The 26,462-nt window shown below is 37.7% G+C and overlaps 6 protein-coding genes across 6 annotated transcripts; all 6 read right to left on the minus strand.

Moving 5' to 3' along the window:
• Positions 1-2,228: 2,228 nt before the first annotated feature.
• LOC128383854 (uncharacterized) lies at positions 2,229-3,773 on the minus strand. Its single transcript, XM_053343442.1, has 5 exons — positions 3,716-3,773; positions 2,854-3,564; positions 2,609-2,728; positions 2,486-2,529; positions 2,229-2,345 (listed from the first exon to the last, which is right to left on the minus strand). The coding sequence occupies exons 1-5, from the start codon at positions 3,771-3,773 to the stop codon at positions 2,229-2,231; spliced, it is 1,050 nt and encodes a 349-aa protein (XP_053199417.1).
• Positions 3,774-7,539: 3,766 nt separating this feature from the next.
• LOC128383431 (uncharacterized) lies at positions 7,540-9,035 on the minus strand. The gene is made up of 5 exons (XM_053343056.1): positions 8,978-9,035; positions 8,130-8,840; positions 7,884-8,003; positions 7,762-7,802; positions 7,540-7,662 (listed from the first exon to the last, which is right to left on the minus strand). The coding sequence occupies exons 1-5, from the start codon at positions 9,033-9,035 to the stop codon at positions 7,540-7,542; spliced, it is 1,053 nt and encodes a 350-aa protein (XP_053199031.1).
• Positions 9,036-12,113: 3,078 nt separating this feature from the next.
• On the minus strand, positions 12,114-14,279 carry LOC128383706 (uncharacterized). Its single transcript, XM_053343302.1, has 5 exons — positions 14,225-14,279; positions 13,434-14,129; positions 13,193-13,321; positions 13,071-13,111; positions 12,114-12,599 (listed from the first exon to the last, which is right to left on the minus strand). The coding sequence occupies exons 1-5, from the start codon at positions 14,277-14,279 to the stop codon at positions 12,480-12,482; spliced, it is 1,041 nt and encodes a 346-aa protein (XP_053199277.1). The 3' UTR covers positions 12,114-12,479.
• Positions 14,280-16,874: 2,595 nt separating this feature from the next.
• LOC128383433 (uncharacterized) lies at positions 16,875-18,604 on the minus strand. The gene is made up of 5 exons (XM_053343057.1): positions 18,550-18,604; positions 17,738-18,433; positions 17,521-17,643; positions 17,143-17,180; positions 16,875-16,994 (listed from the first exon to the last, which is right to left on the minus strand). The coding sequence occupies exons 1-5, from the start codon at positions 18,602-18,604 to the stop codon at positions 16,875-16,877; spliced, it is 1,032 nt and encodes a 343-aa protein (XP_053199032.1).
• A 1,711-nt stretch (positions 18,605-20,315) lies between these two features.
• On the minus strand, positions 20,316-22,239 carry LOC128383924 (uncharacterized). The gene is made up of 5 exons (XM_053343506.1): positions 22,177-22,239; positions 21,338-22,033; positions 21,095-21,220; positions 20,821-20,864; positions 20,316-20,432 (listed from the first exon to the last, which is right to left on the minus strand). Exons 1-5 carry the CDS (start codon positions 22,229-22,231, stop codon positions 20,316-20,318), a joined length of 1,038 nt encoding a protein of 345 aa, XP_053199481.1. The 5' UTR covers positions 22,232-22,239.
• Positions 22,240-24,260: 2,021 nt separating this feature from the next.
• Positions 24,261-26,208, minus strand: LOC128383813 (uncharacterized). The gene is made up of 4 exons (XM_053343401.1): positions 26,144-26,208; positions 25,335-26,033; positions 25,096-25,221; positions 24,261-24,385 (listed from the first exon to the last, which is right to left on the minus strand). The coding sequence occupies exons 1-4, from the start codon at positions 26,196-26,198 to the stop codon at positions 24,261-24,263; spliced, it is 1,005 nt and encodes a 334-aa protein (XP_053199376.1). The 5' UTR covers positions 26,199-26,208.
• Positions 26,209-26,462: the final 254 nt, after the last annotated feature.

Below are 26,462 nucleotides of genomic sequence, written 5' to 3' on the forward strand. Positions count from 1 at the left end.
GACCACATGTTAACTGCGATCTAATAACTTTCCATACTTGCAAAGCAAGTTTGTTTCTTGACTATATTCACACGACGACATAAATATTAAAAATCGAACAGCTCTCCATTTTGGCATTAAATTAGAAATCACTAAAAATGTAATATCCGGTACAAACGTGGCAGAACACAGTGGACAGGTTTGAATATGATTTAAACATTTGTTGCAGTACAGTAGAAACAGATGAATTGCTAGATGTAGTTAAAAATTCATGAGGACAACAGATACACATTTTAAAGTATATAACTTTCAAAAAGCTGAGATGTACTCTGTGCACAAAAATGAAAAGCTCTGAGCATCTGAATGCATAAGTGTCATGCCACAGTACTTTCAGTCTTGTAAAACTTCATTGAATTGTGTCTCTGCCTCAACTAGCCCATTCATCAAGTCTTCTAGTCTAGCAAGGTTCATGTTCTCGTCAGATTGGATGGTGGATATGTTATCATCTTATTTTGGAACGTGCGGTTCACGTGGTTACCATGGCCAAGACATCAGTCAACCGGTGACTTAATGCAGTGAATGTGTATGCTTTGAGGTACTTTCTAATATCCTCAGCTAACAGACCAATCAAGACCAAGTCGCCCAACCAAGCTATCACTTCCTCCATCTGACTTACAGTGTTGTTGTGGGTGTACATATATGCAGTGTTCAGGTTTTGACACCTGGCAGACTGTAAGAGGTTTCTTAGGTTAGGATATAGTTGTTTGCATTTGCCATATGTAACACAACCTCAAGCTGTGTTTTTTTAAACCTCGTCATAGGTAGCCTCCTTTCCTTCAAATGCTTTACCATTGCCATGCTTTGGTTGACCACCTGTGAAGGTTTGATGTGTCTGTGGCTACTTTTGTTATCATTCAGTGCTGATTTCTGCATCATCGTACAACCTTGGACAAGATGCTGCAGAACATTTTGCCACCTTCTCTCCCACTGAACCCAGGACTCCCTCCTGACTTCCTTGCTGCCACTTGCTCTGTAACATTAGCTGCCACTGGCTGATAAAATTTATCAGTTATTTGTCCTTCATGCTCCACCACAGTCCCTCTTTTTTCACCTTTTTTTATCAACAACATCACATCTATTTGGCCATTTGAAGAAATGAAACTCACCACCAACTGGACAGGGGTGTGAATTACTTAAAGTTACAATAGTGTAACTTAGGGTAACAGCTTTTTGATTTTTTCGTCACTGCTGAAAAATTCAGTCAGTGATGGAAAAATATACTTCTGGTGGGAAGGGAAGACTAGCCCATCTGGTCCAATCCCTCAGAGAAGCTACTGTCTCACAAATTGCTCAGGTTCATGTCAGCTATGGTAGACAGATGTCAGAACACACAGTTAATAACAGCTTGCTGCATATGGGGCCCATACTGACCCCTGTTCATTGCTGAAAGCAACTACGATGGGCATGTGGGCATCAGAACTGAACCATGGAGCAATGGAAGAAAGAGGCCTGGTCTGATTAATCACATTTTCTGTAACATCATGTGGACAGCCAGGTGTGTGTGCATTGTTTGTGATACTCTGAGCATGGCATCCATGTGGATGTTACTTTAACATGTACCACATGCATAAACATTGCTGACCAAGTACATCCTGTCATGACAACCGTATTCAATGATGGCAGTATTGTGAATATTGTAACTGACTTCATCACATGTTTTTTCTGATTAACATGATAACACCAGCAGAACTTTTATGATGAAACTGCAGTAAATGCTGCCAGGCACTGAACTCACACCCACACATAATATATCATGATCAAAGTTTTCCTTAACTAACATATATTATTTATAATTTGATCATTAATGATATAAAATATATGTATAAAAACACTTATGTAGTTAAAAAATATTACATGTAAAATAATCAAGTCCAAGACAAAGCCAACCATTTGTGTGCATCAATTCATTTGAGGCGATATAATACATGTACTAGTTCAAATTCAATTTATTCACATATATTAAAAATTGTCTCATGCTAAATATTACACGTTTTTTGTTATATAAGAAATTCTGCTTCTGACAAAAGCAACAAAGACATGTTTTTTAAAAGTGCACATGAACTAACCTCACATAAAGAGACTTTTTGACTTTAGAACACAACTTATGATCAACTTATACTACATTATACTTTGAAAACGAAAGGAAAAAAAAACTTAATTAAAAAGCAGAAATGTAACATGTAGTTCTACTACTTTACACTGGAGTACACACATTCATTGTTGGAGTTGTTCTTCACTCTTCTTGATCTGTTGGGCAGCTTCACACTTAAAGCAGCATAATGCATGTTGTCTGTGTCTTGGTGACCCTGATAACAAAATATGTAAAGTTGATAATAGTATGGATCCTGACAAATAAAATAATAAAATAAAATAAACTCCTTAATAATAGATGGCTGTGTAAAAGATTTATTTAGATACTAATTCAATCATTAAAAATAAGTTTTACCTCGCCATTTATCTCCAAGGGAGCTGAACATGTTGCTTGAGACTCTGGTTGTGAAAACAGAAAAAATTATTATTTTCAAAACCCATGTTCAGTGAATACATGCTGTCAGATATGAACAGTTACCTGTAGATTGGCCTTTTCTCTTTGTCTTGTACACTGAGAAAGCCAGTAAAACACTGAGGATGGTGGTGAACGCCAAAGCTCCACTCAAGAAATACACCAAGACAAGAGAGTCTACCTCATCTGTAGATAGTCACATATAATGAGATATTACACAACTCTCTGATTTATCTCTATTTTGATGTTAAGTTCAATTAGCTGGTAATCATGTCTTTATCAGATGAAACATCTGGTAAAAAGTTACTCACTGCAAACATCCAGTTTGGTCCCGTTTCCAAACAGTATCTGTCCACATGAGGCGACAGCACAGTAGTAGGTCCCAGCATGAGAAAGATTCAGACTCTTCATCGGCAAGTTGTAGACACAGGTGTGTGTTTGTGTGTTGGTGTTGCTCTTACACTGATCATTCCTGCCTCCATGTTTATAAATGAGTCCTGGATGAGATTCTTCAGAGTTTTTGAACCAGTAAACACTGTGTTCTCCATCATCACAGGTCCCAGTGTGTACTGTACAGTTCAGAGTCACAGAGCCTCCTGGCTGGATGCTCTCAGAAGCCGACTGATGCACCAAAGCTTGGATGTTCAAACCTGAACCCTTTACATTGACAATAATGTTCTCTGAAAATATTAACTTGTATAAATAGTATCTAACACAGTAGTAAGTAGCTGAGTCTGAAATCTGCAACTCTGTGATCGTCAAGTGATTATTTTCATTATCAGTCTCCAGTGTGAAACGTCGATTATTCTTGAATTCATCATAAAAAGTGCTATTTGTGTCAAAAGTATTCAAAGTGGAGATGAGCCTTGGTTTCTGTGCCAGCGTTTGCTTATACCAGTAAACCCTTGTTGCAGCATAATCTTCACGGGAACATAGTAAAGTTACACTGTCACCAACATTAGCTGATATAAAACCCCTTTCTTGACCAGCAGATGAAGTGAATTTTAGAGCAGTTGTCTGAGCTGAAATGAAATAAAAGACATTAAGCAATTTTTTGTTAACTTAATTTCATAGTCAGTGTAATCAGTAAATTCAAACACTACAATAATTTATATGAGAAGTAATAATTACATGATTAAATATAGAAATTGGAGGCATAATAACAAAACTCACCCATTTCGCCCACAAACAGACATGTGAGATAGAGAGCAAACACTGGAGATGTCATCATGTTCAACTTGCTGTGTGAAATGAAAACAGCACTGATCTTTTCTTCACTCTTTAGAAACAAGACTGCATTTGATTGGCCAACCTGAAGTCATACTGTACTGCGTGTCCTACTAAGGAAACATGACCACATGTTAAGTGCGAACTATAATGTGAAGTTTGTTACTTGACTGTGTTCATATGATGATATAAACATGAAAAATCCTCCCCATCTTGGCATTTAATTTAAAATGACTAGAAATTAAATATTCAGCACAAACATGTGACAGAACACAATGTACTGTACAGGCTTGAATCTTTGTTAAATAAGTGTTAAGTAGTACTGTTTTTCCCATAAATGTGGCCGTCTTGGCACTGCTGATCCTCTTACATCATTCCAAATAAACATGATTTTTTTTGTAAAACATTTGTTTCTGGGTCTGAACAAAAGTAACCACAGACACTGGATAGCTGGAGCAGTATTATGGAAAACTGCATAGGGAAGTACTTATGCGGGAGCTTGCTGGCTAACTGAACCACCCTACATATTCATCTTAACACATCGGTTTGTTTACATGTATGAAGCTGATTTTCACCACGGTTAGACTGGAAGAAAACTTGGAAAAACTAAATCCAAGGATATTTGCATGAACTATTAACAGGACAGTTATGAGTTGTTTCACTTTGATTGGTGAACTGTAGCCAGCACTTTCTTGCAACCACTCCAAGCACTCTACAAAACATTCCAACCTGGCCTAGAAAGGACATACAACAGGGGAAAAAAAGAACATAGGCAGAAAGGCACTTTGGTCATCAAGAAAATCAATGTACATGAAATTTGATAAAAACCCATTTAGTTCATTTTTGCATATCAGTGCTCACGCTTATCAAATAAAATACTAAACATATAGTATATTATCAATCCTATATTGCAATAATTACAATTTTGTAGTATGTCTAACACACTCTCAAGCTCTCTGTATGCTCTGCCTAATCTCTGATGGTAGCTGCAGCCTCACTGTCACTCCCTCCCTCCCTCCCTCTCCCTCTCCCTCTCTCTCTCTCTCTCTCTCTCTCTCTCTCTTGACTGCACACTCACTATGCTTTGAGCATTAAAGGTGCTACGCTACCAAGAGTTTCACTGGCACACACAGAGACCGATGCACATTTTGGAACAGCGTTGCACAGAGTCTCCCAAAAGTTTCTAAATGAATGGATATTTGGCGTTACTTTTGGTGTTTTACAACTATATATATATAGATTCGGCCTTGCAGGGATTCTCGTTGTCCTGGTAGCCTGCAAGGCCCATACAATTACAATTATAAGGGAAACACTGCAGTGTGTATCTTACCATTTTATCTCTGCAACTTGGAAACTTGCAAGCATGAACCATTTTATTTCATGTACTGTGTCACTATCTCTCCAGCATGAACAGACACTGAGTCATCCATAGCCTTAGATGTAAACAAACTAGTGTGAAAATGGTCCTGGATGTCGCTCCCTATTACTATTGGTAAATGTGAGTGTTTTAGTACACTCAAGTATGGACTTCTAAATGTATTGAGTATTTTGAGTTTTCTGGTACCAGGTGTACCAGTAGTATAGTGATTTCTCAGGCCAGTATAATGCAGGTCACTCTAACCAGTGTGTGTATGTGTGTGTGTGTGTGTGTGTGTCAAACGGTAGTAAATACATTGGTTTCATTATCCTTCGCAAATTTTATGTATGCTTTTGATGACTTTATTACATCAGTGATAATTGTGTTGATGTTACATGTGTGTGATTTTCACAGTTCATAAAGGAAAATACAGACTCCAAGTTTTATCATGAGTGACCTGGAGAAAATAAAGACATTTCAGTCAAAATGCAGTTATTAAAAGGCACTAATGTAGTCTAGCTATCCTATCAGTCAAGCTGCAGCAGCAGAGAGGATCTCCAAAGTCTGTCACAGCAAAATATCCATTGGCTAACAAGCTGACAGACTTGCAAATGCTCCTTGACTCTAGTATATGAACAGGCAGCCAGTCTGTACAGTGTCAGTGGCATGAGTATAGTTGAGTCTAGTATACTTGTTGAGTTTTTTGTTCTCGTAATATAGTTACATTAAGTCCTGAGGGGAAAGTGTGTCACCAATTACCTGCACTGCTATACTCTATACTACTATGTATGCAGTGAGTGCTGCTGTGCACTCAGATACAGCCGAATATACAGTCATGTAGTAGCATGGTGCGTGGTACATCAGCGTTACTCACATAAAGCACCAATACAGTACCTGATATATGTTGTTTTGCGTGAGGCCTTGTGTCATGAATCCCTATGATGACGCTAGTGAGTGCAAAGTTAGTATGACTCATTGAGGCACAATGACAATGACATTTATGGGAAATACAGTCAAACACAAACACTTCTCTGGATTTTAAATAGTAACTAATCAAACGGTGGCTACATGTTATGAACAGTAGGACACAGTACACAGTGGGAAATGACAACACAATGATTATCTGGTAGTGTAATAGCAACTGACTTAATCTACTAGATCTGGTTTTCAAATTAAGTCACTGAATGAAAGAGGGGTCATTACATTTCCATTCTTTGTATATTACACCTGACATGGACATTTGTAAATTCAAATTTTGAAGATCAGTATAAAAACCGTGACAATGTCAGTGGTGTGGTCCAAAATCCAGAGTCCTTACTGCATTAGAAGGGGATCTTCTATAGCCAGGATGAACAGGAGGAGTGATTACAGTGAGGAGCTTTAATACAGACTTGAAAAAGTATGAACTTGTCCTTTAAGCTACAGCAGGAGATTCCGATTAGACAATGCATCCTTGGCCTTATTATTTTCTGTGGTCAGTTGTGTTAATGCTGAGACCTTTCATACTATAGACACACAGTACATCATGCACTAAAACTACTACTGTTCTTACTACCTTTGCAACTATTCACTTAGTTCATGCATGTATGTCAGCATACACAAAAAAGACTGCTTCTATTTTACATGGACATGACTGATATACTATTTCAGCAGATCATACTATTTTCACAGATTCTTTTCCTCAGATAAAAATGAAAAAGAACTGAACACACCTTTATTTAACAGACGATGATGAAACTTCCTGCAGTTATCTGCCAACCATCCTAAATGAGTCATCTATAGACATTTTCAACAAGATTAGAGACAGATTTGGCCACTGCTATAACCGTATTGTCTTCATTTGATTGATTACACCTGGATGTGGTGGGCTAACACCATGTAAAATAGAGGAAGTCAGAAAAAGAAGTTTTTTTTTTCATTTTTCCTTCACTTACTTCCTTACACTCGTTACTCAAGTAATTTATTTAGTAGATATGTCATAAGATAAGCACTCTAGCTTGTCTCCATCTATAATCAAATGCAATTTATTTATTCATCTTTTAATCACGGCCATATCCCCCTTTTCTAGCCGAAGTGGCCAAACACTCGTACCGTGGTGAGGTCAGGCTTTCTGTATTACAACTGGGGACAGCAGCTATTCACGCATGATGAAGCCAGGGGTATTGAATACTCACACACACCTATACTATCTTAATGTCAAAGTAAGGTTTATTTTCTGCATTGATTACACCAAACTCACAAACATTATTTGGCTAAAACCTTTGAGGACAAAAGACAAAAAGATATATTTCCATTGTGATCCTCCAACCAGACAAACAATAAAAAGAGTAGAGGGTCTGTGGCTGCATTACACTGAAGCACTAATAAAATATCATTTTACTCATAAAGTACAAATGAAACATCAACATTTACGCTAATTGTACTGCTTTACACTGGAGTACACGCATTCACTGAAGGTTTGGTCCTGTTTTCTTCGTCTGTTTGCCCCGTTTACACTTAAAGCAGCATAATGGAGGCTGTCTGCATCTTGGTAACCCTGTTGACAACATATATAAAGTTTTTCACAATGTGGTTCTTTAACAAGACAATTCATTGTTTGTACTATTAAAAGTTCAGCTAAAGAGATAATATTCACCTCTGTACTTGTGGAGGCAGCTGAAACTCTTGCTTGACACTCTGGTTGTGAAACAGAAAAGGTTATTTTACTCCGAAGCCAGGTTCAGGGAATTCAAACAATCAATTAACAATATCAATTACCTGTACATTGGCAGTTGGGTCTTTTGCCTATCTTAAATGCCAAGATTGCGAGTATAACACATAGGATGATGGTGATTGCCAAAGCTCCACTCAAGAAATACACCAAGACAAAAGAGACATCTGCAAATCAAGACATTAGGATACATTTTACTTTTCTACTTTTTGAACTGTTTAATTTTGTCTTCTCTCTTCATGGAAAAAATGTGTTTACTGACACTATTTATCTGATTTTTAAAAAGTACTTACGCTCAACATCCAGCTTGGTCCCATTTCCAAACAGTATCTGTCCACATGAGGCGACAGCACAGTAGTAGGTCCCAGCATGAGAAAGATTCAGACTCTTTATCGGTAAATTGTAGACACAAGTGTTTGTCTGGGTGCTGGTGTTCCTCTGACACTGATCATTCCTGCCTCCATGTGTGTAAATGAGTCCTGGATGAGATTCTTCAGAGTATTTGAACCAGTAAACACTGTGTTCTCCATCATCACAGGTCCCAGCATGTACAGACACACAGTTCAGAGTCACAGAGCCTCCTGGCTGGATGCTTTCAGACGTCGACTGATGAACCCAAGTTTGGGTGTTCAAACCTGAACCCTTTACATTGACAGTAGTTCCCTTTGCAAATTCTAACACCAATGAATAACCACTTGCGCAGTAGTAAGTAGCTGAGTCAGAAATGTGTAAATCTGAGATCATTAAATGATTCCTACCGATGTTAGTTTCTAACGTGAAGCGTGGATCGTTCTTGAATTCATCATAAAAAGTGCCATTTTTATCAAACTTAGAGGTGATAGAGATGGACCTTGGCTTCTGTCCCATTGTTTGCTTATACCAATAATACCTTGCAGCATCACTGGTAAAGAAACATTTCAAAATCAGGTTGTCGCCAACAGTAGCTGATATAAAGCCACTCTCCTGATGGACAGTTGTGGACTGCATCAAATTAGCCACTTGAGCTGAAGTGAAATTAGAGACAAAGTAAATACACAATTAATTTAATGTGACAGAAATGAAATCATAATCAGTAATACTAGTTCTTCCATAAGGACTGACTACATTAAAACAAAACTGATTTTATAAAAATGCAACTCACCTATTTTTCCCATGAACAAACATGTCAGACAGAAAGCAAACGCTGGAGATGTAACCATGTTGAAATTGTTGTGTTGAATGAACAGGACCTTTATACATTCCCCACTCTTTAGAGACAAGATTGTGTTTGATTGGCCAACCAGGCAGCACAGATCATCACATGCTCACTTCCACCTACTGTATGGTGTGATATTTTTTTCCTTAAGAAGTAAACACATGGGGAGAAGTGTCTGAAGCACACAGACTCCTCACGGTGCCTTTACCTCTGCTTTTCTCAATAGAATCATCACCATGTTATTTGTGGTACATAGATAATCTAGGTTTTTAAGAAAATAAATACTCCTAATTCCTATCATTTTAGCACTTTATCCATGGTTGAGAAGTGTATGACCATACCCAAGATACACAAAAAAGGCATTGTTTCTGTCTGCATTCTCTGGATGATTTTTTTCTGTCTGGCTTCAAATTCATTTCTGTTCCTCAGTGAACAGGCTTCATATTCTTGTTATTGTATTGTATAGGATCAGTTAACATTATCACACTGAAAATGTGTTCTATATTGTTTATATATACATATTTGTGCCTTTTGATGTCTTGTGTTAGACATAGGGTTGCAAGATTCCGGGAATTTTCAAACTTGGAAACTTTCCATGGGAATTAACGGGAATTAAGGTGAATTAACGGGAATAAACCGGGAATTTACTAAACTGAAGGTATGTTCTTATTAGGGAAATTAAATATAGTTATGTAAAATAATATTTTAGCATAATCCTGACTAAAAGAACCAGATATCATGCAGTACAGTTGAATATCTATGCCATTACATGCTCACATAGCACACTGTTTACTGCAGGGCTACTGAGACCACGCCCCCTACATGCACTGTGCATTCCTCCATCACATGCACAGATGATTTCTACAATTCTGGACCACACTTTTGAGCCCAGAGCTATGAGTGTATATTTAGCCTTATGGTGGAAAAAATAAAACTGGTCAAAACCAAATAAACCACAATTTATACAGTAAATATCACTTTAACCTGCAGGAGTGGAACTTTGATGTTACTAGTTATATAATTTGCACCTAAGTAAATAACAATAACTAATAGTTTTAAAAACATCTTGTATATTTTGGATTTTATGAGTTGTATCTCCACCAGGATACACTGGACACATCCCCGTCAGGGATGTGTACAGTAGCTTCACAGATATATTTTTTCAGAGTTGTGTGTGAAACCATTAAGAATAATAACATTTAGTTGTTTTTTATATTAAATTATAAATAATTTTATAATTAACAAAATTCCCCAGCTTAACTTCCCATGGAAATTTACCGGACATTTTCCACCCCTTTGCAACCCTAGTTAGACATACAGTCAATGATGCCGAAAGCATCGGAAAACTACATTTTAAAACTTAACTGTAATGTATTTTGCACTCACAATGTGCTGCATATTCATAACCAACTAGAGACCTCAGTGATAGCATTTTTCACTAGGATTCAGCTTCATCTTTTCTTCCTTTTATGGAAAACAGTAATAACAGTCACATTTGATTGTATTCCATGTCAAAACGACAACCAGTATTATTATTATTATATCATATTATGTTCCTTGTTTTAGTTTTTGTCAAGTTTCAATATTAGACATTGTACTATAATCAAATATAACTTCCACTGTTTTTGGATGTTTAAACGATCTCCATCTTGATGAGCATCTATGTAAAAGCGCATACATCTCTACATCCTGCTGAAAACCACAAACACAGGTGCAATTAACAATATACAATGCAAAAAGCATGACGGTCAAGGTTGACAGGTCTCAGTGTAGTGACTGCCTCATATCTGTGTTCACACCAGGAACAAAACTAAAACAATACTAAACTAGGAAACTAGGATATCCTCTCGTTTGCTGCATTTTAGACTAGAGTCAGTTTTATGTTGTCAAGCAATACTAAAGGCTGTCTTATTAGCATCATATTAGCTGGCAGCCTAGTCACCTGCACCACCAAGAGTCACATGGTTCACATTCAAAAAGTGTTTCAGTTCACCAGTTTTTATTAGCATTTTCAATTTTAAAAAATCTATTAAAAAAACAACACACAAAACACACACACACACACACACACACACACACACACACACTGTTTTTTACACTTGGCTAAGGTGTAAGACCTAACCCCATCGACAGTAAAAAAAAAATAATGGATGTAGCTAGACTTCTATACAATCTGACTTCTTCATGGAGCCAGTGTAGTCACCCACTGCTCGCCACTAGGAGTAAATTAGGTTTAAGGCACTTCTGCATTGGCTTCACTTTTCAGATTTGGAGCTTGCTGCTTGATCAAGGACCAGGTAAACTGTTACATACACAAGATAGAGTGTGTAAATAAGCAGCTTTCCCAAATGTATTCCACTTTTTGTTTGGAATGCTCAATTCCTGTCCACTGCAGTACTTGTCAGTGTTACTTGTGTTGGTTTCAACAGGGTGAGGACAGTCATGTGCGTCTTTTGATAAACATTGGTTTTCAGCTGCTTCTTTTGACCTGTTATTGAGGAGTTGGTGCACAGACAATCACACAAACCCTCACTGGCTTCCAACCTGCAAACATTCCTCTGTGTTTCCATTAGAATACCAAAAGATGAACTAAAGTAGAGGTACTGCTACGCATATTGACTCCATATGTCGGAAGCAGTGTCTACATTACAGAGGTTGCCTGATGCATTCTGATCTTACTGTGCTCAGTGGCATCTTGGTAACCACACAGTATTACCACATTGGTTATGTGGTAACCTTCCTGCCATTTTAGCTTTCTGGCACGGCATTGCAATATTTAAAGATGATATTTACAGTTTATATACTGCACAGACACACAGCTTCTCAATGTCAATGTGTAACATGATTGTAATAAATCATTAGCTCATTAATGGAACCAATAACACATACACAGTACTGAATTTAGCACAGCAGTTTATTTACATTATGGCCCTCCACTTGTGAACTTGGCATCTTATACATACTGGTTTGATTATTTAAAACAAAAAACATTATTATCTACTAAAAAGTCTAAGGATTATAAATGCATAATGTGTTTGCTTTGGAAAAAAATGTAAAAAAAGTAAGACTGGGGAGACATCCTGTTTGAAATCAGAGAGACACAAAAAAGAGAGCAGAGAGTCCTCAGTATACATATAACAGACTCGTAGCACAGCATAGCTACAGAGATCTCATCCTCTGTTCTGGTTGGGTTAGGGTTAGGGTTATGTGTCAGGTTTTCTGATACAAAATGATAGCAGAAATGTGTCCGTATACCTTTGACTACACTTGAAAAACCATCAGACAAGAATTAGTTCACTGCAACCCAAAGCTTCACGAATTAGAAGTATTTGAAATCACGTAGACCAAACTGTTCATAATTTAAGAAAATCGACATTACTTTTTAAAGAAGATGTTAACAAAATAACATTTTACACAAAATCAGATTACAATTGAATCCTGTACAGTTCTATGACCTCACACTGGAGTACACACATTGACTTGTGGTGTCTTCCCGCTGTCTTTTAGGTCGGTTGCCCTTGTGTCCCCGTAAAGCAGCGTAATGGAGGTTGTCTGCATCTTGATAACCCTGGTAAAGTAAAATAGTAGTGTGAATGTGTAAATGACAAAACAGTACATGACACAAATTAGTCTGAATTTACCAAATTGTATCATGGTATTTCAAAAGTAATGTTAATTTTGTCAGCTATTTTTTTATTTAGTCTATCTCATTTCTCATTCTCTCTCAAATACACACAAATATTTGGGTTTAGGGGAAAAACAGTCTGTATTAGTATTCTGATTTCTCTTTTTTGTTAATGAAAATAAGGAGTGATTTTAGTAAAGTTTTTATTTTTAAACTACATTTTAGACTCATCTTTTTCGTCAACTATATCGCACATTGATATACTGTAGTTGCAGTTAGTATTTCATAACATTACAACGTCATTGTCTCAACTTAATAATTTAAAAAAGGTCATTAACAAACAAATATTTCATCATAGTCTTGGTTAACAATATTAACTGTACCCAGCAGTTTATTGAAAAACGTCATATTTACCTCTGCATTTGATGGAGTGGAGGCTGCAATTCTTTCAGACTCTGTTGTGAAACAAAGAAAACGCTTTTTAGCTTTAAAGCCATAATCACTGAAGACAAGCTGTCAATAACAGTACCAGTTACCTTTGCCCTGGCAGCTGTGTTTCTTGTTCATCATGCACACTGAGAAACTCAATACAAGAACCAGGACGGTGGTGAACGTCAAAGCTCCACTCAAGATATTCACAAGAGAGTCATAAGAGCGCACATTATCTGTACAGAGACACATTGCAACACAGAGACACATTACAACACAGAGCCCTTTAGTTTTTATTTAGAGTTGAATTGAGGAGTAATAATAATAACTGGACAAAATGATACTCACCCCTTGGTTTGGTCCTGTCTCCAAACAGTATCTGTCCACATGAGGCGACAGCACAGTCCATCCCAGCATGAGATGAATTCAGACTTGGCAAGTTGTAGACACAAGTGTGTGTTTCTGTGCTGGTGTTCCTCTTACACTGATCATTCCTGCCTCCATGTGTGTAAATGAGTCCTGGATGAGATTCTTCCGAATTTTCGAACCAGTAAACACTGTGTTCTCCATCATCACAGGTCCCATTGTGTAATGCACACTTCAGAGCCCCAGAGGCTCCCTGCTGGTGTCTCTCAGATGCCAAATGATGGACTAAAGCTTGGATGTTCAAATCTGAGCCTTGTACAATGAGAGTAGTGCCCTCCGCAAACTCAAACTTGAATGAATGGCAACTGATACAGTAGTAAGTACCAGAGTCTGAAATACGTAATTTCGAGATTGTCAGGTGGTTCTTACCCTGATTAGTTTCCAATGTGAATCGTGGATCATTTTTGAACTCATCACTAAAAGTGCCTTTTTTATCATGTCTATAGAAAGTTGAGATGAGCCGTGGTTTCTGTCCCAGAGTTTGCTTATACCAGTAAAACATAGCTGCAACATCACCTTGATAAAAACATTTCAAAGTCACGTTGGCACCAATATTAGCTGATAAAAATACACTCTCTTGGCGTACAGATAAGGACAATTTAAGATTATTTGTGAGAGCTAAAAAAGAAAAGAGACAGAGGACGTTTGCAATTAATACAATGATAAAAGTTGACTGAAATGATTGCAAGAAAATGCAAAATTGCAAAACTTACCAGTCCTTCCCAAGAACAGACATGTCAGATATAAAGCAAACTTCAGAGATGTCATCGTGATCAAAATACCTTGCTGAATGTAGAGGACCTCTATATGTTTTCTACTCTTAGAGAGAGGACGATGTTTGATTGGCTAACAAGAAATGACACTGCATGTCCTATTTTGGAAACACTGTACACAGGTTCAGCGCCTCCTCCATTGTCAGATTGTTGGTTCTCCAGACAAGACACATGGACATGGCTGGCATGAGCAGCAGTGAAAGTGTGAAAAGGTTTCTACAGGTGTTTAGAGAAGGCTTTGAGAGACAAACACTATAACAAAGACAAAGAAGCAGGATGTACAATCACACATCTCTTCTCAGGTAGAATTGAGTGCAGAAAACAGAACATTGAACCCCAAATTACACTGTGTGGGGTATGACGATTTATATTATGTATCGAAAAAGGATTGTGTGATTGTATAACTTTTTATCTGTAAAAGTACTGTAGCTCCACTTTTTTTGTTTTGGGAATGATTAGAATTTGTGGAGTTCAGGATATTATCTCCCAATCCACCATCACTCCCCCTTGTAATATAGAACATATTACTTGAATGTGAAATTTAAACCTGACTAAAACAAATCACCTGTTTTATGAGTAGTAACATTTCTCACACTTTATTCAACATTTTTTTGTGTTTTTTTTAAATGTATCACTGTCAGTCAAAAGTTCAATCTTCAGTGTGCGACTTTGGCTCAGGAGGTACAGCAGGTTGTCCACTAATCAGAATCAGCGGTTCAATTCCCGGCTCCTCCAGTCCACATGTCGATGTGTCATCGGTCAAGATATTTCACCCCAAATTGCTCCCGATGTCTGGACCAATGGTGTATAGATGTGTATGTAAATATTAGCTTCCCCTTGCGTGAAAGCCCCTCCCATCAGTATATGTATGGGTGAATGTGAGTTGTAGTGTAAAAGCGCTTTGAGCGGTCACTAGACTAGAAAAGCGACATAAGTACAGTCCATTTACAGTCCATCTTCCTGTAATTTGCAACCACTTAAGTTTCCACCAATGGAAAACTATTCACTAGTTTGCTGGAAACCAACTTCACAACCAGAGTGATAAAGGTGAATGCTGAGAATCGGCTAGATTTAAAAATGCAACTTACACTAATGTTAGTTAGTCAGAGGATGGCATTACTAGATCTTAGTAAGGTTTCAGTGACTGTCTAATAATACACAGTGATGTCTTTACTCTCATTTGATTGATTCTTGTTAAACAAAAAATAATAATAATAATTAGCATTTGCAATTGCCTACAATGGCTCCCATCCAGTAGTTGTACCTTATTTGCTGATGTGTTTCACATTAAAGGGCTATTAAAGGGACAATTAGCTGATTTTCAATATTCCATGTATCTGTCACAGGTGTGGCATGTCTATAATATCCATAGTTGTCACCCACATTGTCTACCATGTGGACTGAAAGTTTTTGTCAGATGCTGTTGCCCATGGCAGCTCATGTAGTGCCAGTGTGTGGGACAACATTTGGCTTGAAGCTTTGCTCAAAGAAAAAAAGAATCATTGCTGACAGGAAGAAGAAGGCGGTGTGATTCTTTAACCAAGCCCAGCAGTGGCTTTTATATATGATGACGTCATTCTCTCAGCTGCTTTTTCCACACATACATACAGTGGCCATTGTTCTGTTGATGCAACAGTACATGTGATGGCAGAAATATGGGCTTTCTTTAGAAGGACATTATAAAAAGCTTATGTTAACTGCAAAGTCTTGAGAGCTTACACAGAGTTACACAGCACTCTAAATGATATTGATAAAAACCAAGAGCATATACAGTATATTAATGGAGAGTTGTTAGGTGTACATATCTTGCTATTAGTTTATCATTTTTAGTATTCATATCGTGTCTCAGCTTATGGTTGCTGATTTGGTCATTATATGCTGATTTGGGCATTATAGTTAGACCGTGTGGCTGCTTTGCATGAAAACACTGAGGACTTCCTGTTTGAAACTACTAAGACAAAGAGACCAGAGTATACAGTATAGTGAATGTCTTGACTGCTGACCACACAGAGGATAGGAAAAAAAAGATCCACTAGTCTCTGGGTTTGTGATGTACCATAAACATATTTGACATTTAGGTAAGACTTTTTATCTATAATACTAAGGGTAAACTACACCATCTGACAGACAAATGGGAAATTACATGTTGGTAGGTGTTGTTGCCATTTTTGCTTTGAGAAAACCCAACGGGCTGTTTCTGAGTATGTGGAATGAGTCACGTCCGCATCTGATGAGCTTGAATTTTTACTTTCTGACTGTGTCCCTCTGGCCAATAACATTTCAGCACAGTATATGTGAGAACGCTTACTACTGTAGTGTGGCAGAGTTCTGCTTTTGAATGAGCAAGAAACCACAGACATGGACTGGATAACGTTCAAGTTCACTGTCTCAGACGTTCCGCTTTCACTTACTTATTCTCACTCACTTGTCTTTCTCTTACTCACTTTTAAAAGAAACCTTCAGCTTCAAAAATGTTTATTTGCATGTCAAGTCAGGGGAAACACAGACAGAGAGGAAGCATATCCGAAAAATACATTATAGATTGATAGGCAAACTGAGAAAGCCATTTCTTCTGTGAGTGAAGTCAGGTTTACTGCTTTACAGTAGAGTACACGCATTCAGTCTGGGTATTGTCCCTCTGTCTTATTGACCTGCCGACATTGTTCTCTCTGAAAGCAGCGTAATGGAGGTCTTCTGCATCTGTGTAACTCTGAAAATTAAGTATAAAACAGTTAATCGCCACAATAGTGTACATCCTGTGTCTTATTGTGTATTATTTTAGGGTGATTGTACTGAATTGTGTCCATTCCCTGTACAGTATTGTTGTTGTAGTAGTGCAACTCTTTAAGAACACCCACCTCTGGATCTGGAGTCGAGGCTGCTGGCGATCTTTCTTCTAGTTGTGAAAAAGAAAGAACAAATATCTTCAAAATTCACTAAGCTGGTGGTGTTGGGAAGACAAATTTAAGGATTTTCAAACCTTTGTATTTTATTATCGATATACTTAACGGGAAACGAATCGTTGCACAGTGTGACATATTGGAGATAAATAAATAGAGATCCAAACTAAAACTATTTTGTACACTGGCACCATTTAACAGTACAGTACAAAGTTTCTTGTGGCACTTGAAACATACTGATGAAGTTGATAAACCATGAAAATATATTTTAACGCTACGTAGAAGTGTCTTGATTTATTTGACTAGTTATTCAGCTTCCAATAGCTGTTAGCCTACCTTTACACTGGCAGCAGTTTCTTTTCATTGTATATGCTGCATATGCCAGTAGAACAATCAGGATGGTGTTGAATCCCAAAGCTCCAATCAAGAAGTATACCAAGCCAAATGAGTCCACTTCATCTACTGATTTAGCTGATAGGAGACATTACAGTTTTAGGAATATTGAGTAGCTAGAAACTATAACCACATATGAAACAACCAGAAAGTTACTTACAGCCAACATCCAGTTTGGTCCTTTTCCCAAACAGTATCTGTCCACATGAGGCGACAGCACAGTAGTAGGTCCCAGCATGTGAAAGATTCAGACTCTTCATTGGCAAGTTGTAGACACAGGTGTGTGTTTGTGTGCTGGTGTTCCTCTCACACTGATCATTCCTGCCTCCATGTGTGTAAATGAGTCCTGGATGAGATTCTTCAGAGTTTTTGAACCAGTAAACACTGTGTTCTCCATCACCACAGGTCCCATTGTGTACTACACAGTTCACAGAGCCTCCTGGCTGGATGCTCTCCGATGCCGACTGATGGACTAAAGCTTGGATGTTTAAACCTGAACCCTTTACACTTACAATGATTTCCTCCTCAAATTCTAAATGAAATGAATAGCTGCTTGCACAGTAATAAGTCGCTGAGTCAGAAATATGTAAATTAGAGATTGTCAAGTGATTGTTACCATCTTTTGTGTCCAGTTTGAAACGAGAATTGTTGAATTCATCATGAAAGGTGCCACTTTTATGTTTATACAAGGTAGATATGAGCCTTGGTTCCTGCCCCAGAAGTTGCTTGTACCAGTAAAACATCACTGCTTCACCTTCAGAGAAACACTGCAAAGTCACGCTTTCACCAACATTAGCTGAATAAAAAGTGTTTTGTTGACGCACATACTTTGGCGATTCCAGATTACTCATCTGGGCTGAAGAGAAAAGAGATCCAGAAAGTACACATTTAAATCCATGATAAAAGTAAATTATAGTGATCGTGCAAATAAATTGGAATCATATCAAAAACACTTCAAAATAAACAACTTACCTGAAGTCCCCCCAAAAAAACAAGTCAGGTACAAAGCAATCGTTAGAGGTGTCATCGTGTTCAAGATGCTGCGCTGAAAGGATTGAATCTCAGTATGTTCTCTACTCTTCAGAGAGAGGACTCTATTTGATTGGCTAGTGAGAAGTAACACCTAATGTCCACATGTGGAACCAATGAACACATCTAAAGTGCTGCCTTGAATGCAGTGCATTAAGAAAGACCTGTGAGATCAAACAAGGCTTTGGAGAGACGTTCCCCTCATCTGATTTCTGCTCTTATGTTCCATACATGCAGTTAGGCTCTGTAATGTCCGGTTGGTGTGAATTTGTGGAGTGGCTCTTAGAAAATTCACTCATCTTACTGTGATACTTGCATTGTGCTCTGTAATATATAATTTGGATACTTTAAGATTATGTAACATTTCAAATATATCCTGAATATCACATGACATCTCCACAAATCAGTAGCAAATATTAAAGGAGCATTTGTCAGATGTGCAACCCTCTGTGTATTAATAATGGGGGGCCATGCCTTTCTAAAGTGTTCTGCTCTAACTTTCACTTGAAACTGTGAGATTTTTTTTTCATTGCCAAAAGTTGGTGTATTTGTGTACCCCAACATTATGTTCATATTATGTCAACAAAGTTTATGTATTATGAAAAGTGTTGTTGGTTCTTGTGATTATTGGTAACTGTAGTTTGTTATGTGGGGATGTTTATTGCTTTACCTCCATGGCCACAGTTTGAATGTAATGAGGTTGAATGTAATGCCTGTGTGTTGGCACAACTCAGGCAGGTACAATACCTGATGTACAGAGTAACTCTTATTATTTATTGGTTTTGGACTTTTTAACCCTGTTTTAACTCCTAATATGACACAATATGAAAAGTGATAACAGAGTATCTAATCATTACAACTTAATGTAGTAGTTTGATTGCTATAATCATGTCTTCTGATCTGCTTGAAACAGTCAGGGCATTAAAGTTATACTGTGGGCGGCTGTGCATGAAAACACAGCAGATTTCCTGCTTGAAACCACAAAAACAAAGAAAGCAGAGGGTCCTACTGAAGATCATGAAGACCAGAGTTTAATGAGAGTGAATCTTTCAACTGCCGACCACACACAGGCTAAAAAAAGAACACCTCACATCTCTGGGTGTGTGATGTGCAATCTGTACATTTACTGTAAACAACTTGTGAGGAATAACAGGCAGTGTTGAAAGTTGTGGAAATATAGTTTTGCAGCCTTGTTGTTAGACAGCCAGATCTGGTGTTTTTGAGTGTACCTGCATGCTTGGAATGAGCCTCATCTGTACTGGACATGCAGGATGTTTGCAAAAACAAGCTTGATGTTTCCTTCTAACTCTGAAATAGTGTTTCTCTCATATGGTGAGGGCTTTTCTTTGCAAAATGATTCGACATCATGCCTTTAGCAGTGCAACAATTAGAGATGGAAACAAACAGCATGGGACTGACATCGCTTTATTCATTTTCCAGGCTTGCAAACTCTCTCTCTCTCTGAGTCTCTGACCCCACAAACACCACAAAGATGTGCTGTTTGTGGTCATGTGTTTGTACATTGTTAACTGCAGGTACAGTGAGAGTGGAAATATAGCACCTTTGACAAAACAGATCACATCAAACAACCCCTCAACTGTAACTGAAAGAAAGCCTTTATTTAGTTACATTATATTCAGTTCATAGGTTTAAAATCTATAACTTCTACTCTTAAAAACACAGAGTAAAAATTAAACATGTCCAGTCTACTATCTCACACTGGAGTACACACATTCAGTCCCAGAGTTGTCCCTCTGTCTTCGTGGTTTGCTGACCTTGCTTTTCTTTAAAGCAGCATAATGGAGGTTATCTGCGTCTTGGTAGCCCTGGTAGAAAAAATATATAAAACAGCTAATTACCACATGAGTGTATTTCTCATTATCAGTACAGAAAAGCACGTAGAGCAGTGTGCAGCAACTTCTGTGCACTGTCATGCAAATCAACATAAACTTCCTGAAAAGAAAACTTCCTTTATAAAGCGTATAATGCAAATCAGTACAAAAGCACCAAATTTCTTCTACCACATTTACCATTGGAGTCCGTCTTACAATCTGCAATCAACTTTCACAAAGGTATGTAGCATTTACCACACCATTTTTAATTGGTTAACAAATGTTGCTCTTTCTGTATTGTATTTCTTATCCTCTGCTTCGGTAAAACACGTTATATGAACATTGGAGCACTGAAAAACACAACACTTTAACGTATACATACTTCTGCATTTGGAGCCGAGGAAGCTGATGCTCTTGCGTGTGAGTCTTCTCATGAAAAAAACAGAAAACAAAGTCATTTTTCAAAACTCTTTTTAACATAGTTTGATCATTTAAACTAAAAGTAATGAACCCGTTCTTCTGATTTATCTATTACTGACATTTAGAAAGTAGGAAACTGCAGGATGAAGCAGCACTTAAAGATAAAGGAAGATTTGAGATCTACATCCATATATTTAGCGTACTATTTTCATTTCAGGAAATGCAGTTTAGCCTACCTGTGCACTGGCAGCTCTTTGTCTTCAACATTTTATATATTGTGTAAGCCAAGAAGACAACCAGGATGATGGTGAACACCAAAGCTCCGCTCAAGATATACACCAAGACAAGAGAGTTCTCCTCATCTGCACATACAAACATTAGGAGACATTGTAGAGTTTTCTTTACATCTTCATCATATTTGATTATAAAGTACCTGATGATTTAAAAAATGTGGCCACCTCTGCTATGAAGTTACTCACGCTTAAACTCCAATGTGGTCCCGTTTCCAAACAGTATCTGTCCACATGAGGCGACAGCACAGTAGTAGGTCCCAGCATGAGCAAGATTCAGACTCTTCATCGGCAAGTTGTAGACACAGGTGTTTGTATGTGTGTTGATGTTCGTTTCACACTGATCATTCCTGCCTCCATGTGTGTAAATGAGTCCTGGATGAGATTCTGAGTTTTTGAACCAGTAAACACTGTGTTCTCCATCATCACAGGTCCCAGTGTGTACTGTACAGTTCAGAGTCACAGAGCCTCCTGGCTGGATGCTCTCAGATGCCGACTGATGGATTTTAGTTTGGATGTTCATATCTGAATGCTTTACATTTAAAATAATACTCTCTAAATAGTCAAACACATACGAATAGCCACCTATGCAGTAGTAAGTAGCTGAATCTGAACTTTGCACATTTGAGATCTTCAAGTGATATGTACCAGAGCTAGTTTCCAGTGCTAAACGTGGATCGTTCTTAAATTCATCTTGAAAATTGCCAACTTTGTTAAGTTTATAGTATTTAGACATCAGCTTTGGCTTCTGTCCCATAGTTTGTTTAAACCAGTAAAACATCACTGTAGCACCATCTTCATAGAAACATTCCAAAGTCACGTTCGTACCAACATCAGCTGATACAAAGCGTAAAGATGATGATGTCTTCACAGCTGTAATGTGAGCTGAAGAGAAAGTGGAGACCAAGCACATACAAAGTTAACTTTACTCCATAACACAGAGCATATTGAAAACTAACATAATGTATAACATAATAAAGAAAAATATTCATATATAAAGGAAACAAGACATAAAATAAGCTACTTACTCGTTCCTGCCAAGAGCAGGCATGTCACATACAAAGCAAAAATTGGAGAAGTCATTTTCTTGTAACCTCCGTGATCATTGGAGAGAAAGTCTGCACGTCCTCTACCTTTCAGAAACAAGGCTGTGTGTGATTGACCAATCAGGAAAGACATTGATCGCAAGTTCAGTGCCCCCTACAGTGTTAATATATGGCTTAGTAAAGGACTGGTTCCAAGAGGACAGAGTTGTTCATTCAGTTGTTTAAGTGGTTGAACATGCATGAATCTACATGAGAAAACTATGGAATCATCTGCTGTATAAATGAAGATGACTTCTTACTTTGAGCCTAGTTTTTGTAGTCTTAACATATAAAGACTGTATAAAGCTGGTTGTGGCTGGAATTTGAAGAGGAGGGACAAGATAGGCAACTCTGACCATAAACACCCCACCTCTTCACTTTACTCCCATCACTGTTTGGTATTAGCAGACCTGATGTGTCTTACTGATTTCATAGGTTCATATAATGTGTGTTTTCTCCACAACACTGAGTTAATATATTTAACCTGTCAGTGTGTTTTATTCATCAGTTTGAATCTGTTATGTTACAAAAGACACATTTTAGCAGTAATAGAAATGTTGAAAATCAGATTTAAAATTGACCTTTGACCTTTTGTTTATAATATTCTTTCATATGGACATTTATAGTACAGATGAATTTATACTTATTTGTGATGTACTATAAGAAATGTAATACATTGAAAATAATTGAAAATGCCAGTTTGGTTGTGTGAACAGTAAGACAGTGTATTCTGTGTATTAGTAATGGGGCAGTGTGCCTTGCTAAAGTGTTCTGCTCTAACTCTCACTTGAGACTATAAAATGGTGTGAGATTATGTTGCCAGTGCCAAAGGTTGGTGTGTTGGTGTACTCTAACATTATGTTCATGTTCATTATGTCAACAAAGTAAATACAGTGTTGTCTTTTGTTGTTATTGGTAACAGTAGTTTGTTATGTGGGGATGTTCATTGCTTTACCTACTCCTACCCAAGCACACATGGCACAGTCATGGCAACCGTTTGATTGTTATGAGAGTGAATGTAATACCTGTGTGTTTTCACAGCTCTGGCAGGTATAAATACCTGATGTACAGAGTTACTAGCTACCACTTCATTGGTTTTGGACTTTTAAACCTTGTTTTAGCTCCTTAATATGACACGATATGAAAAGTGGTAACATAGCATCTAATTGTTACTACTCAATGCAGTAGTTTGATTGCTATAATCATGTCTTCTGATCTGCTTGAAATAGTCAGGGAATTAGAGTTATACTGTGGGCGACTGTGCATGAAAACACTGTAAACTTCCTGCTTGAAACCACAAAGACAAAGAAAGCAGAGGGTCCAATGAAGACCAGAGTTTGTTGAGAGTGAATCTTTCGACTGCCGACCACACACAAGCTAAAAAAAGAACACCTCTGGGTTTGTGATGTGCAATCTGCAGATTTACTGTAAACAACTTGTGAGGAGCAACAGGCAGTGTCAGTGCCAGACTGTACTCAGAATATACACGTTGAAAAGGTATTGTTGCCGCCCAGCTGTTAGAGGGCTGGATCTGGTGTTTCTGATCGTACTACTACACCTGGAAGGAGACTTCTCTGTGGTGGACATGCAGGATGTTTGCAAACACAAGCTCGATGTTTCCTTCTGACTCTGAAATAGCGTTTCTATCACACCATGATGAGTTTTCTTTGCAAAATGATGAGATATCATGCCTTTAGAAGGGCAGCACTTAGAAACTGAAAAAGACAGCACAGGACTGACATTGCTTTAGTATTCATTTTCCGGGTTTGCAAACTCTCTCTCTCTCTCTCTCTCTCTCTCTCTCTCTCCCTCTCTATCTCGTCTCTGACCCCACAAACACCACAGAGATGTGTTGTGTGTTTGTACATTGTAAACTGCAGGTATAGTGAAAATAAAAATATAGCACCTTTGACAAAACAGTAACTGAAAGAAAGCCTTTATTTAGTTACATTATATTCATTTCATTCAGTTAAAATCTTTAACTTCTACTTCTACAGACACAAAGTACAGATTAAACATGTCCAGCTCTACTGTCTCACACTGAAATACACACATTCAGTCCAGGTGTCATCCCTCTGTCTTTTTGATCTGCTGACCTTGCTCTCCTGTAAAGAAGAATAATGGAGGTTATCTGCATCTTGGTACAGTAGTCCTGGTAGAAAAAAAGTATAAAACAGCTAATTACCATATTAGTGTATGTCTCATTATTGATACACACACACATTAGAGAAAAAGCATCAGCAACCTCTATACTCTGTCATGCAAATATATACACTTCCTGAAAAATGAACTTCCTTTATGAAGCTTAAAATCCCAATCAGTACAACAACAACAAATGTATTCAATCATTCACATCATTACCATTCCAGACCATTTTACAATCTACAATTAACCTTAACAATGGTATGTAGCATTTACCATACTATGTTTAGTCCGTCAACAAATTATACTGTATTTCATATCCCCTGGGCTTGGTTTTCATTCTGTAATATATGTTACAATGACATTGGAGCACTGAAAAACACAACACTTTAACATATACATACCTCTTCATTTGGATCCCTGGCAGCTGATCTTGCTTGTGAATCTTGTCATGAAAAGAACAACAGAAGTATGTTTCAAAACTCCTTTTACATTTAGTTTTATCGTTAAAGGAATGGCCGATACATCTTTTTTTATCCATCACTTAAATTTGGAAGGAAACAGCGAAACAAGGAAGTACTTAAGATATAAAGCCAGATTTAAACTCACATCATTTACTAGGAATTTTACTAGGAATTTGCACATTTAATGCAACAATAATGATGTTTTCAGCTAAAACATGAAATGAAGTTATATATAGTGAATTGCAGTCTAGCCTACCTGTGCAATGGCAGCTATTTGTCGCCAACATTTTATATATTGTGTAAGCCAAGAAGACAACCATGATGATGGTGTATGCCAAAGCTCCGCTCAAGATATACACCAAGAAAAGAGAGTCCTCCTCATCTGCAGATACATTAAGAGATATTGAAGAGTTGTTTTGTTTGTGCATTATGTTTGATTGTAAAGTACCTCCACTATTTAACAAATGTGGCCACCTTTGCTATGAAGTTACTCACGCTTAAACTCCAGCTTGGTCCCATTTCCAAACAGTATCTGTCCACATGAGGCGACAGCACAGTAGTAGGTCCCAGCATGAGAAAGATTCAGACTCTTCATCGGCAAGTTGTAGACACAGGTGTGTGTTTGTGTGTTGGTGTTCCTCTCACACTGATCATTCCTGCCTCCATGTGTGTAAATGAGTCCTGGATGAGATTCTTCAGAGTTTTTGAACCAGTAAACACTGTGTTCTCCATCATCACAGGTCCCAGTGTGTACTGTACAGTTCAGAGTCACAGAGCCTCCTGGCTGGATGCTCTCAGATGCCGACTGATGGACCTTAGCTCTGATGTTCAAACCTGAACCCTTTACACTCACAATAATACTCTCTAAAAAATCATACACATTCGAATAACCACTTATGCAGTAGTAAGTAGCTGAGTCGGAATTTTCTGCACCTGAAATCTTCAAGTGATTTTTACCAGGGCTAGTTTCCAGTTTTAAGTGTGGATCATTCTTAAATTCACCCTGAAGACTGCCATTTTTGTCATGCTTATAGTATCTAGACATCAGCTTTGGCTGCAATCCCAGAGTTTGTTTATACCAGTAAAACATCACTGCAGCATTATCTTCAAAGAAACATTCCAAAGTCACGTCTGTACCAACATTAACTGATACAAAGTGTGAAGATGATGATGTCTTCACAGCTGTAATGTAAGCTGAAGAGAAAATAGAGATCAAGCACATGCACAGTTAACTTTACACCGTAACAGAGAGCATATTGTAACATACATAATGTATGACTAAACAAATCAAAAATGCGGCTTACCCGTTCTCCCCAAGAGCAGACATGTCACATACAAAACAAAAAATGGAGAAGTCATTTTCTTGTAACCACCGTGATCATCAAAGAGAATCTCTGCACATCCTCTGCTTTTCAGAAACAAGGCTGTGGTGATCGGCCAATCAGAAAAGACTCTGTTAAAGTAACTTTGATCACAAGTTCAGTGCCCCCTACAGTATTAATATATGATTTCGAAAGGACTGGTTCCAAGAGGACAGACTTCTTAGTTCAGTTTGTAGCTTAGTTCGTGCAGTCTTAACATCAGATTGCATGAGACTGGTTGTGGCTGGAATGTGAAGAGGAA

The sequence above is a fragment of the Scomber japonicus genome, chromosome 22 (assembly GCF_027409825.1).
Source record: "Scomber japonicus isolate fScoJap1 chromosome 22, fScoJap1.pri, whole genome shotgun sequence".
Classification (NCBI taxonomy): domain Eukaryota; kingdom Metazoa; phylum Chordata; class Actinopteri; order Scombriformes; family Scombridae; genus Scomber; species Scomber japonicus.